This window comes from Leguminivora glycinivorella, chromosome 2, assembly GCF_023078275.1.
Source record: "Leguminivora glycinivorella isolate SPB_JAAS2020 chromosome 2, LegGlyc_1.1, whole genome shotgun sequence".
NCBI classification, from domain to species: domain Eukaryota; kingdom Metazoa; phylum Arthropoda; class Insecta; order Lepidoptera; family Tortricidae; genus Leguminivora; species Leguminivora glycinivorella.
This window is the reverse complement of record NC_062972.1, coordinates 181,108-194,224: the sequence shown is the minus strand read 5'-3', so window position 1 is coordinate 194,224 and position 13,117 is coordinate 181,108. Positions and strand designations below refer to the sequence as shown.

Genomic DNA, 13,117 nt, shown 5'->3' with positions numbered 1-13,117 from the left:
CATTAAATGTCTATCATCTAATATCTAAAACGATACTTATTCAAGAAAAATAACTGAGAACTAAGTAAATAATTGAAATATCAACATCATGTCATGACAATAAAATAATCAAAGTGAACATAACATAGTCAATATTATGATATAAACCAAAATTAAAATAATAATAATGTGAAGTCGCGAGAGCTGCGTTCTCGAGGGTAGCCGCGGGAGCGACCGTGACGAGTTGGCTACGCGCTCAAAGTGACCCCGCGTCAGTGACACCTCTCTACCCCCCGCCCCCGCCCGCACACCGGTGCCGCCCTTGAGCCGTCGCCGATGCCGCATTTTGTGGGGGCCCAGCTTGTGGGGGCCAGACGCCGTCTGCCGGCAATAAATAATACCATCAACTTGGGCTTCTTTGAATCGCCGGTAATCATTAACCATCGAGTTTTAAGAAATCTTCATCTTCCATCGTATCCCAAATCATTATACACGTTTTAAGAAATAGAAAGTTTTGAATTTATGAACGCATGCTTGATAATGATTTGGTTGATAACTTTAGACACCAATTTCTTATAGTTTAAAAATCGATGATCAATGTTTCCACACGATTCAAAGCAACCCCAGCTTACCGGTACCGTTTTATTAGGCGGGCATCCGGTGTTTCACCCCATGCTTTTAGATAATAGCCTAGTCTGATAGTCCGTACAGCTCACAGGCTCAGAGTCCGCACACCAATAATCTAGGTCTAGAACGTCCGCGGGTGCAGAACGTCCGTTCCATGACACGGGCAGGGCAACCTCCGTTTCATTACTACTTGGTCGTATCCATTACATTGTTTTTAAAAACATCTGCCATGGCATACCAAATTTCATGATATATGATTCCAAAAATAATCTAAATACATACTTCTACTATAAACATAGAAAAAAGGCTTGTCTTCAAAAATGCCTCCTTTTCCTTTCCTTCTTTTCTTCCTTCCAAGCCACCAAGCACAAGCAACATGTAGTCATATTTTAACTCCGCGGAATTACACACTTCTTACGACTGTTTACGAATCGATAAATTAGTTAGTAGCTAGTTTATTTCCACAGTCCACCATCCGTTAGCTATCTACCCCACCACCTAGCTAGTAAACCTCTCCACCCCAAGCGTGTATAAGTTGCCTTATAGAGGAGGCGGCGCGGCGCCGGTGACCACCCGCAAGTGGAGCGCCAGGGACAGGTGCGCCAGCTCTGCGAGGGCCGAGTTGCAGGGGCGCACCTGTCGCGGCAATATGGTTTTATCCACCCAACACGGATCCAGTTTTTAGAATACACTATGTAATATTTTATATATAATATATATTTAGTAAGTTTTAATCGTATATTTGTTGAATAGTGACTATGTTCTTCTACTAAACGTTCGTGAAACGATACCGGTACAATACCGTAATATAATCATGTTACACTCATGACTAAAAACACAAGTACTCGTATGTGTAAAAAAAAACGATAATTTAAAACGTCATAATAGGCGATATTGTTGTTTCCTATTGGCTTCGTGCACAGACCAACCGGCGCTCGCCGTGCGAAGTGCATGGAGGGGGTAAGCAAAGCGATCGCAGTGCTTGCGGTGGTCAAAATCGACACTGATTGTGGTTTGTCATCTACCAAAAGTCATAAAATATAATACAATGTGTAATGTTTGATATGGGGCACCAATGTTGTTTCGTTGTTAAGTAAATAGTCGTTGCACGTTCTATGCGTTTCTTAGAGTACACTGGAAATTGGATCAAAGAACTAAATGGATAGCTACGGTGAAAAGAAAACGTAAGTGTTATAAATGTCAAAACAAAACATTATAATAAATTATATTTAAGCTTTGTTTACCTAATATTGTTGAATACGCTGTTAGTATTTTTCCTACCGTAAAAGATTATGCTTAAAGATTCAGGCCTAGCCTGGGAATAGGCCCGTGTCGGATATTTCTGCGGCCGCGGACATGACTAGGTACTTACATTTAGATTTGTTTTATATGGCATTAACGGGACGGAAGTTTATCGAATACCATATCACTCGCTCGAAGAACTTGTGCCATTACTCCTATGTTCTTCAAGATTCCTTATATGCCCTGCCAGCACCAATTTATTGCCTCTTTCTGTGGTCTGGGGTTGGAAGTTTATACCGTGAGTAATGCTTTGGAAACTGATTTTTGTTATTATATCCATGTCTTTATAATCTATCTACCTAAATTACACTTGAAATAGTAGCTCTTGTTATTCGATTTATATAAAATTATCGAAAAATCGTTAAAATATATGTTTGTTTACATGTAATTTTTTGACATTTTCCACTTCAAGTTCACATGGTAGTGGGCGTAATTGTCGTGCACGTAGCCAATAGTTCCTATCGTGGTTCCTATACATGTTATAATGGAAAAAGACCCAGCTTTCTTAAATATTAAAAACGAATGACACTTCTTCATTGTTTGTAACATTTTCATGTGATGTTGAATAAAGATTTTCTATGTCTTTGAATACAAGAACTTACCTTGAGGAGTGCGTCAGCGGCAGAAGAGAGGTGTTTGGTCACCACCGCCAAGCCCGTGCTCACGTTTCTGAAACCAAACAGGCCATCAATGAGCACCGCCTTCCCCGGAAACGAGGATTGCTTTTTTATGGAGAATTGATTATTACCTACCATGGCAACTAAGCCTACTTTACTTTGTTTAATGACTTGACTACTATTTATTAACCGACTTCAAAAAAGGAGGAGGTTCTCAATTCGACTGAATGTTTTTTTTTTTGTATGTATGTTACTCGATATCTCCGAGAATTGTAGACCGATTTTCAAAATTTTTTTTTTGATCGAACGGGTATAACCCCGAAATGGTCCCATTGGCACCAAGTCTGATGATGGGATCCTGGAGAAATCGAGGGAACTCTTCAAATGTTATAGGCACATGTAATGTTTTTAGTGTATTTTTGAAAGGTACACCAGTATTTACGCCTGATGGTGATAACTTTATGTGGCTGAGCTGATGATGGAAGGTCAACTCCTCAATGGTTAGGAGTTAAAGGATAATTCTTTCACTAGTGTACATATATTCGGATTGATACATATAATATCAATAGGAACCACTAAAAATCAACAAATAAATAAACTTTTTAACAAAAAATAAAACCGCCTTCAAAAATAAGCGCGTTACAAAACACGGAGAAACTAAAAAGCAAAAAATAATAAACCTATGAATTCAGATTTCTTATCGTATTGCAATAATCTGAACATCCAAATTATAAACAAATCAATTATTTTTGGAGTCGGTGCCAGCCTGCGTATGGTTGGGTGGGGCAAACAGGCAATAGCAAGGCGACGAACAGGTCTGGTACCGACTACAAAAATAATTAATTTGTTTATAATTTGGATGTTTAGATTATTGCAATACGATAAGAAATCTGAATTCAAAGGTTTATTATTTTTTGCTTTTTAGTTTCTCCGTGTTTTGTAATGCGCTTATTTTTGAAGGCGGTTTTATTTTTTTCATACTTATTTACTGGTGCTTTACCGCTCAAGGCCGAGCAAAGTGGAATTTTGGGTTATCGCGCCAATCAAGTATCTATTTCTAGGTATATCGATTTATAGGATTTGTAGGAGGTACGGTAAAGGGTATATATGAATTATAATATTTATGAGAAGTTTTATAAGATGAATATTTATTACAGAGCAGGTTCAGAGCGTGGGGTCGTGGCTAGTGAAGAGTACTGCAATCGCAGAAGGTGAGGGGTCGCGAGATAAGATAAGCGCCATTCACTAGACATTTCTCGGCGACAGCAGAACGCGTGTGGCCGATACATCAATTAAAAGCGTAAAATATGTATTGTGTATGGGAAGGGAACTAACTTTTTAATGCCTACATGCTCCTAACTAACCTAACATAACCTACATGCTCTCCTCCTCAATTATTTAATGACTAAAGGCGAGTACATTAAAACGAAATAAGACTAAAACGACGACTTATGCTTAGGCTGTAAGTGTAAGTATGAAGAAGAAGGTTTACTTAGCCAACCCTTATGAGTATGTTTACCAGCGCTTGGTGCTGCTGCTGACTCTGCTGCACTCACCTGGGCAGGTCCGTGTGCGTGTAGTTGACGAGGTGCACCACCTTGCGCGCCGTCTCGCGCGCCAGCAGCACCACCAGCTGCTGCAGGTCTCCGGCGCCTGCTGCCGCTGCACTCACCGGGGCAGGTCCGTGTGCGTGTAGTTGACGAGGTGCACCACCTTGCGCGCCGTCTCGCGCGCCAGCAGCACCACCAGCTGCTGCAGGTCTCCGGCGCCTGCTGCCGCTGCACTCACCGGGGCAGGTCCGTGTGCGTGTAGTTGACGAGGTGCACCACCTTGGCGCCGTCTCGCGCGCCAGCAGCACCACCAGCTGCTCCGGCGCCTGCTGCCGCTGCACTCACCTGGGCAGGTCCGTGTGCGTGTAATTGACGAGGTGCACCACCTTGCGCGCCGTCTCGCGCGCCAGCAGCACCACCAGCTGCTGCAGGTCTCCGGCGCCTGCTGCCGCTGCACTCACCTGGGCAGGTCCGTGTGCGTGTAGTTGACGAGGTGCACCACCTTGCGCGCCGTCTCGCGCGCCAGCAGCACCACCAGCTGCTCCAGCGTCTCCGGCCGCGCCTGGTTCTCCGGCTCCGGCTGGCTGAGGGACGCGTACAGCTCCTTGGCCTTCTTCCACGCTAACACAGGGTCTGTGGCAACCTGGGAAGGAGGTTGAGAATTAGTTGGATGGATTGATGACGTTAAAACTCTAAAGCCGCGTTGCAATATTTAATAGGAGAAACATCAAAAGATAGCAGACCGATCAAGAGAAACACTTGTCTTCTTTTCCTACGTATGAGCTCCGCAGAAACCAGAAAGCCGAAGCAGAAGTCATCCTTTAGAAGCAACCCAGGAGCCCAGGGGCCTTACCATGATCTCTTAACGCGATTCAGTTTAGGACCTAAACTGAACTGCGTCGCTATTTCCTACCACGACATTGTTATTGCGATCAAATTTCGACCGAGCGAGCAATAAGCGTCCCAGTCGTTTCACATTTTTAGAGTGCCCTATGATCTCGCAACTTTCGCAAAAACGCAAATCAAAAAGAGCGAGAAAAAGTCTGATCCTTTTAGTCGATATGCAAGGAGTCATGTTAACACTTGCGACAAACTATGCCTAGAACTAGGATGGCTAAGGAATCAACTAGGTCTAGCATAACTTAGCGATATACATTAAATTTAGACACGAGTGAGCTACCTACAAATACTAATGACTTACGTATTTGTTAAAATATCATCCAAACACTGCGAGTTCTATAGCCGAGCACAGCACTTCAAATACATAAATAAAAACTTTATTATTAATTACCTGAGCAATTCCCGAAAAGTTTGTACATTTCGATCACGTCTCCGATTTTGATCAAAATTGGTAGGCTGATAGAGTCCATGATGCTAAGCAAGATCCACTAGGTTTCCCAAAATGTCCTAGGTTGTTTGTATGAAACCTTCCTTTTTTGTTACCAGATTTCTATACATTTTCGGTAACAAAAACAGATCTTTTGGTGTGAGGGACAGGTCAGCAGAAAGCGTGCAAATACTCACAAGTTCCGCCACGTAGACGAGCACGTGGATCTGCTCGCGGATGGCCTTGGCCTCGGCGAGCGCCTGGCGCGTGAGGCGGCGCTGCAGCTTGCGGCGCAGGCGCGCGCCGTGCTGCACCGCCTGCGCGGCCGCCGCGCGCCCGCTCCCGCCCGACCACTCCGCGTCTTGCACGATGATGCTCACTGTTCAACAATACAAATACTACTTCCTAACATATTCTTATTTTCAAATGGATCTACGACTACACCAACTACCTTTTATTTAATCGTATGGCATTAATTTCAAAATAGGTAATTATTTCTACACTACAATTTTAAATGTCAATATTCAGGGAGCTTATACAGTCAGCTACGTCGGGTGTGAGATGCAGCAAGAAGAAGGCAACGGTGTCGCCTTAATAGACTCCGGACGGGTCACTGCACGTGCAGGTCACGGAATGTTCTGCAGAAATGGGGAGATTCAGCCCTGTGCGATTGCGGCGAGGAAGACCAGGCCATGGAACATATTATCCAGCGCTGCCCCCTTCATTCATACCGAGGGCTACCAGAAGACTTGCTGCATCTCACATCGACATCGACATCGACACAAAAGCAGTCAACGACAATGTTGCGATAATCGATGCAGTTCCCAGTTTATTGCCCGCCCGGGGTTAATTGGGATCCGCACTCGTCCGACCCCATCCATCTCCCAACCTGTAGCCAATTAGCGTATCTGTAATTGCGGAGTAATTGCGGAGATAGCGCGCAGACGGGCAGAGTCCGAGCATCCTAAATTACTGATAGCACGCCGACAGGTCGTCGAGTGGCGTCGTGACCTATCCTAACAACTCAGCTCTTCTGCTTCGATGAAAACTTATAAATAACTGTCTTTTACTGTACGCACCAGACGACGTTACACATAAATACTGAGAAAATACTCATACTGCCGGATAATACTACGACAAACTCGCGAGTACACCTACGTCAGGATTCAGGATGCAAACTCGGGAATTTGGGGCTGGGTGCTTCGTAGACATTGCAGACAAGTTCGTACGAAGGTGGCTACAAATATTTCCCCTTAATCTTCGTGATACAACTACAGATTCATATCTAATCATAAATTCAGCGCCTGAAAAATTAGCCAAAAATATGAATTTATGCTGGTACTGCAAAGTTTTTTTTATCATAAAACCTCAAGACAGATGTGTAGGACTAAAATCTAAACTAATGATCGATAACGGACCTGTTTCCATCAACCCTAAGCATGTATCTCCGGTAAAGGGCGAAGGGCTCGCGATAAGGATAAGAGCCAATTAGACGAAGCGCCAGACGGGGCTCGAGGGTGCGCTTATCGCGACGGAAACTGCCGCTTCGTTCGCGCCTAATTATAGACTAGGTTTATTTACGATCTAGTTCGGCAGAATAAATATCGCTGGGAGACTTGGTGCATACAACTCAGGAGAAGAATCCGTGAAGCGAGTAGTTCAGATTTATTCTCATACGTTTTTATTGTCTTAAGCCAAGTCTACCTCGTGCGGTGTTGGATCACGGAATTTGCCAAAATATCTGAATAGGGATGTTACTGCGCTCAGCTGACATCTTTAGGGCGTCAAAAGGTTAACAAGTGTGAGTTTCATGTTTTTAGGCAAATGTTGCTACAGGGCTTGAGGGCTACAGTACTGACCGTCCACGGGGTCCTTGGTGTCGGGCGGCAGGTACTTGTCCACGTACTTGTCCGCGGTGGAGAGCGCCCTGTCGAGCGCGCTGGCCGTGGCGCAGGTGACGCGCGAGTCCAGCACGGCCGTGCCCAGCTGCTTCACGGAATCCGCCCGTCGGAGCACGTACTGACGGGTTTCACTGTACATCTGGAAAAAGGCATCTTGTTATTCGAAGATCTAATCGTTACGTAGGAAACTAAAGGAAACAATAAAAAAAACTTATACAACGTATAATCTTAGGAATGAGCCATATGACGAAGCATTTAAGCGCAAATTGAGAAACCTTTTGTTAGATAACCCTCTGTACTCTGTAAATGAGTACATGGAATTGAATTTGTGATAGCATGCATTTGATTACACTGACTTCGGATTTTATTTCATTTCTTAATTTTATTGTGTTTTGTGTATTTCTATTTGTAAATGACGATCCTTATTGGGAGAAAATATTCATTTTATTATTTTCAATTTATAATGTAATTTTCGACGATCATGATGAGAAGATAAACATAACTTTGGCATGTAACAAATTTATAGTGTAATTTTTATCATGAAATAAAGAAATCTAATCTAAATCTAATCTAAGAAAGTAGACAAAATCCAAACGACTCCAGCAGGTGCACGGCCGGCAGCGCCAGCTGCACGTGCTCTGCGTCTGCACGTGCAGGACAGCAGACATCCCGCGGCACTTACAGTTTGTGGCGGCAGGTGGATGGACGGCACGCGCTTCTCCACCACGTCGAGCGACGCGCACAGGAAGCGGTCCAGCTGGTGGATGGGCGCCTCCAGCAGCTGCACCAGCTGCACGTGCTCTGTGTCTGCACGTGCAGGACAGCAGACATCCCGCGACACTTACAGTTTGCGGCGGCAGGTGGATGGACGGCACGCGCTTCTCCACCACGTCGAGCGACGCGCACAGGAAGCGGTCCAGCTGGTGGATGGGCGCCTCCAGCAGATGCACGGCCGGCAGCGCCAGCTGCACGTGCTCTGCGTCTGCACGTGCTCTGCGTCTGCACGTGCAGGACAGCAGACATCCCGCGGCACTTACAGTTTGCGGCGGCAGGTGGATGGACGGCACGCGCTTCTCCACCACGTCGAGCGACGCGCACAGGAAGCGGTCCAGCTGGTGGATGGGCGCCTCCAGCAGATGCACGGCCGGCAGCGCCAGCTGCACGCCCGTGCTCAGCGTCTTCTCGTACAGGGACAGGTACCAGCGGAACAGGGGGTTCGACTCCTGTGGAAGGTTAAGTGTTAGATGTTTTGAAACAATGGAGATATACACTTCTGACTTCCAGATAAATTTTAGAAGATAACTTGAGTCTAAAAAGCGACAGTGACAAGACGCAGACAAGCAATAATTATTTAAATCTAAGATAGAAATACTTATTTGATGAAATGTAATCATGATCGATATCATAAAAAATAAACGTATTTAATTTATTGGGTTAAATTGTGGCGTAGGCGAGAGGCTGGCAACCTGTCACTGCAGTGTCACAGTTTGGTTTTCTTTCAACCCCTTATTTGCCAAGAGTGGCACTGAAACTTGAGTAGTTTCATGTGCTCTGCCTACCCCTTCATGAAATACAGGCGTGATTGTATGTATGTATGTATGTATGTATAAACGTATTTGACCGATCCGTAAAATGGAAATGATGCCATAAAACTTTCATTGACAAGGCTCTAATATAGCTAAATACATACATGTGCCGTAGCCGTTAACTTTTTTTCTCCTTCTTCTAATAATGTTACAAAAGATGTACAGCGGTTATCACTGGCATGGGCGATTAGGTGTCTTGAAATACGCCGGTAAAAATAGTAATAGACTGTAAACAGCGTTATCCGTGCCCGCTGACCCGCCGCGGCCACGTGAGAAAGGGGAAGCGCGGAGCTGCACTGTCTAGTCTACACAGATAACAGCAACCAAATCTTATGTCAACATGTTTACATGTTCCTTATCAACTCATCAATACTTGCCTAATTACATATGTTGACCCAAAGACCAGTCGAAAATTCCACGGGCTAACAGTCGTATTGCTTCGATAAAGAGAGTAACTAGGTACCGGTAGTCAGGTGGAATATGTATCCCCTGGACAGGGCTGGAAAAGTGCTAGCATATGCCTATTTACAGAATAAACATTTTTGAATTTTGACAAATGTTTTTGGATGTAGGGCAGGGCGAGTGGAGCGGCCGCTCTAGGCGCCAAAATGGCAAATGGTAAAAAAACAGCCTCATTTGCGAGTGTGGTAACAAAAGGCGCCATAACTCCATTTCGCTCTACCCTGATCGAGTGCTCAGGCCGGCCCTGACGCTGGACGATGGAGATGGTGGCTATTTGAAGCCTGCTACAATGTCCACTACAAGAGCCTACCTTGATGAAGTATATCTATCGGTGACCCCGATGCCGGACTCCACGACGGGGTTGGTGGCTATCTGAACAGCTACAGTGTCCACTACAAGAGCCTACCTTGATCCTGAAGTATATCTTCTCGGTGACCCCGATGCCGGACTCCACGACGGGGTTGGTGGCTATCTGAACAAGCTACAGTGTCCACTACAAGAGCCTACCTTGATCCTGAAGTATATCTTCTCGGTGACCCCGATGCCGGACTCCACGATGGGGATGGCGGCGACCCTGGAGACCACCTCCAGGCGCGGCAACTGTGGCTTCGATGATGCAGTCACTGCAATACGGGTTATAGATTATGATATGATACAAATAAAGTGACTTGTTCTAAATCCCAAAGTTCGGATTTTACTCTACTCTCGCTGGGCGCGTAAGCGTACGATGTGCGTGTCTAGGATCATAGAGGTAGATATCAAGTTTCTGAGTATAAAAAAGAAATTGATAAGTTCCCTTCATAATACTACCGATTTTCGGACGAATGATATTGCCGATTTTTAGAAGTAAATTACTTATATCATTAGTGCAAAATCCGTTAAACATGTTGAAACTGCATTTTAAACAGAAGTTTGTTATTTTTAAACCGAAAACTTGGAAGTCTAATCGAGATTTTATCCAAGAAATTTCTCAAAATGGCTAAGAGATCGATATCTCGAAAAAGGGTACAATATTATATTATCTAATCATAATTAGGTAAATAAGAATCAAAAATATCTCTACCCGGCATTTGTTATTTTGCAATGCATTAAATTTAATTATTTACCATTGAATTATGAAAAAACTAAAGTTAACAATGAAGTTTTCTTATTAAAAATATCAAAAACACATTTCCTATTAAAAACGAAGGGTACTAATAATATTAAAAAAATATTTACTTAGTTGAAGTACGAGCAGTGAGTCTGTGAGTCAATCAACCGCGCACCAGCTGGAGACTAAACTACGTCCATTCAGCCACGAGCTTAGCCACCAGCTTAGAAAGTAACCCGCCCCCTGATAACAGCGATCACTCCTAATGATCTACTAACAAGCATAAACACAACACCGCGAACTTAACCAATGGACTTTATGTCTTCGCATTTAAGATTTACAAAATGTCGATGATTCAACGCAAATTTTGTATAGGAAGGACGTAAGGCGCGCCGCCAGGCGCGGCGCGCGCCCCGCCGCCGCCACGCCACCTGGGGCGCGTCTTACGTCTTTCCTATACAAAATGTACTCATCAAGAAGACCAGCGTGTGAATAAAAATGTCGATGATTCAACGCAAAAATCAGGCCAGCGATTAGCGATCATCAAGAAACCAGCGTGTGAATAATCTTAGCAGCTATTATAAGTACGGGATATCGAAGATCTTGATATAATGGACGTGATGGCGTGTTTGCGATATAAATGAAATTGGAAGCCCTGTTACACACGTGATGGACATCACGCCAGTTGTACGTCAGAGAAAGTTCGATTGTAAAAACAATTACGTTATCAAAGTGTCTTATGCGTAAGTGTACGCAAATATCTACGCAAGAATTATGGAAGCTGGAAGATGTTTAAGGGCAAAACGGACAAGAAGATTACATACATCGTCAAGGTATGATAAATACAATAGGTACAACCTTCGCAATTATAATGCCATTTGAATCGTGAACAGCGATTAAAGAAATAAAATGTTGTAAACAGTTAAAATTTACCGCCTCATCTAATTTTCAGAACTCTCGGGAAACACAAAGTAAATAATGTATTTTCGTTTCAGTCTAAATATTGCCCCTTGTCCAGCCTTACCCATGGGTGGCGCCCCAGCCGGGCGGCTTTTGCTCACGGCCTGCAAGTACGCCTCCGCTCTCTGGGCGATGGAGCCCTTCCCCTTTTTAAGGCCCACCCTGCAGCTGCCATTGAAGGTCCTCTTGTAAACATCTCCGTTGTCCCCCATGCCTCCCGTCACCGTGATCCTCGCGCTGTACTCCGCAGACATCGACACACCTTGCTGGTATCACTTCACGGAGAAACTACACGCAACTGATGCTCGCCGGCTTTATTCAAACGAGATATTGTAAAGGTTATCTCGCAGTTTAAAAATATTGGATCTATTTGTTGTTAATTGTTGTATTTAGGTCATCGCCTGAAGTAGGGGTGATGTCATGTAAGCGGGGTGATAAAATGCAGCAGCACTCGCGTTAGGCGTGATCTGGTTACCTTTATCCCTTCACCAGGCGCCTCATCTTTCTTATAAACTCAAATTGGAATAGACAAGCTGTAAAGTAGTTCGGTAGGTAAGTACTTAAATGTTTTTCAAATATTTGAGTCAAACTTCAAAGTCAGTCTTTTAAAGTCAAACTTTAAAACATTGTCTAAGCGATTTGATGGTGGGTGAATCTCTTGAGACCTTCTGTGCTTTTGAAGGCATCTTTTAAAATCATTTTGCACGCATTGTTGTAGTGTAAAATTAATTTACGAAGCACTGTCGCCTATGTCTCCCACGTCCAACTCCTGAATCATTAGAACTGTGGACGGTTATTACGGGTACTATTGCGTATTAAAGTTAGGTGTCCAGAAGCAAAATAAACAACAAAATAGCGATGCTTACGATTCTTCACAGTAAATACAGGTACAATGTACATACATACACAAACAATACCAGTTTCAAATCCGGGAGCACTACAAATTAGAGTAGGCAATATTTGTTCAGCGATCAAGGTCTTGGGTTCCCGGAACTATGTTATCTGGGGAGCCGGTTATCGGCGCTTGTGTCCAACCCAACCGCACTGTGGACCCCGGACATCACGCACATACTCGTCTCGGACATAATCTCTACGACAAGATGATTCATTTCACTCGAGCTGGTCTTGCATTTCTGACAAGATCTATATGAAGAAATTCTTTTACCGACGTGATATCGGCTCAACAATTTTAAAACATTCAAAACAATTTTAAAACATTCAAGTATTCAAAACATGCTACCTCCTGGTACTAGAGCCACACCGACATATTTATAACAATATTTATATTGATTGTATCTTAAAATGAATATTAAATTTTTTTTTTTTTTGCCATTTTAAAAATATTTCTCTTTTTTATATTTATTTCCTACACGTACTCCGATCTTGTGACTATATATATTATATTATTGCGAACACTACTCCAAAATGCCATTCTACCATTTCTTTATTTACACACAACTCCACATTCAGCACAATTTTCAAGCCAATCGGTTTTCGACTAACAGCTGTAAGGTGACAATATATCAAGGGTCTGCCTGAAAACCAGCGTTGTAGTTAGCATGCTGCAACATTATGCTGAGGCAAGCTCCTATTTAACGCACATGAATATTTTAATCTCACCTGTATAACTCATTTTCTTAGATGCTTAATCTAGATTTAAGTTTTTTTACTTTATCAAATGCAAATCCTTCATTATTTGTAACATTTTCATGTGAT

At 43.5% G+C, this 13,117-nt stretch overlaps 1 protein-coding gene across 6 annotated transcripts in view; it reads right to left on the bottom strand.

Annotated features, from left to right (window-relative positions):
* Nucleotides 1-13,117, bottom strand: part of LOC125236644 (lipid storage droplets surface-binding protein 1) — a 34,811-nt gene that overhangs the window by 2,866 nt on the left and 18,828 nt on the right. The window contains exons 1-9 of one of the 6 annotated variants that reach the window (XR_007178226.1): nt 11,466-11,703; nt 9,859-9,974; nt 8,431-8,526; nt 8,149-8,238; nt 7,262-7,442; nt 5,600-5,781; nt 4,537-4,718; nt 2,511-2,577; nt 1,146-1,242 (exon numbers count right to left, since the gene is read on the bottom strand). Coding sequence is in view for 5 of the 6 variants with exons in the window: in XM_048143541.1 (XP_047999498.1) it covers nt 2,511-2,577; nt 4,537-4,718; nt 5,600-5,781; nt 7,262-7,442; nt 7,986-8,075; nt 8,431-8,526; nt 9,859-9,974; nt 11,466-11,655 (1,104 nt within the window). In the remaining variant the exon portion in view is untranslated. Of the gene's footprint in view, nt 1-1,145; nt 1,243-2,510; nt 2,578-4,536; nt 4,719-5,599; nt 5,782-7,261; nt 7,443-7,985; nt 8,076-8,148; nt 8,239-8,340; nt 8,527-9,858; nt 9,975-10,569; nt 10,683-11,465; nt 11,704-13,117 lie in introns of those variants that run through there. The other 5 variants (XM_048143541.1, XM_048143534.1, XM_048143562.1 and 2 more) reach the window with 5 other exon arrangements.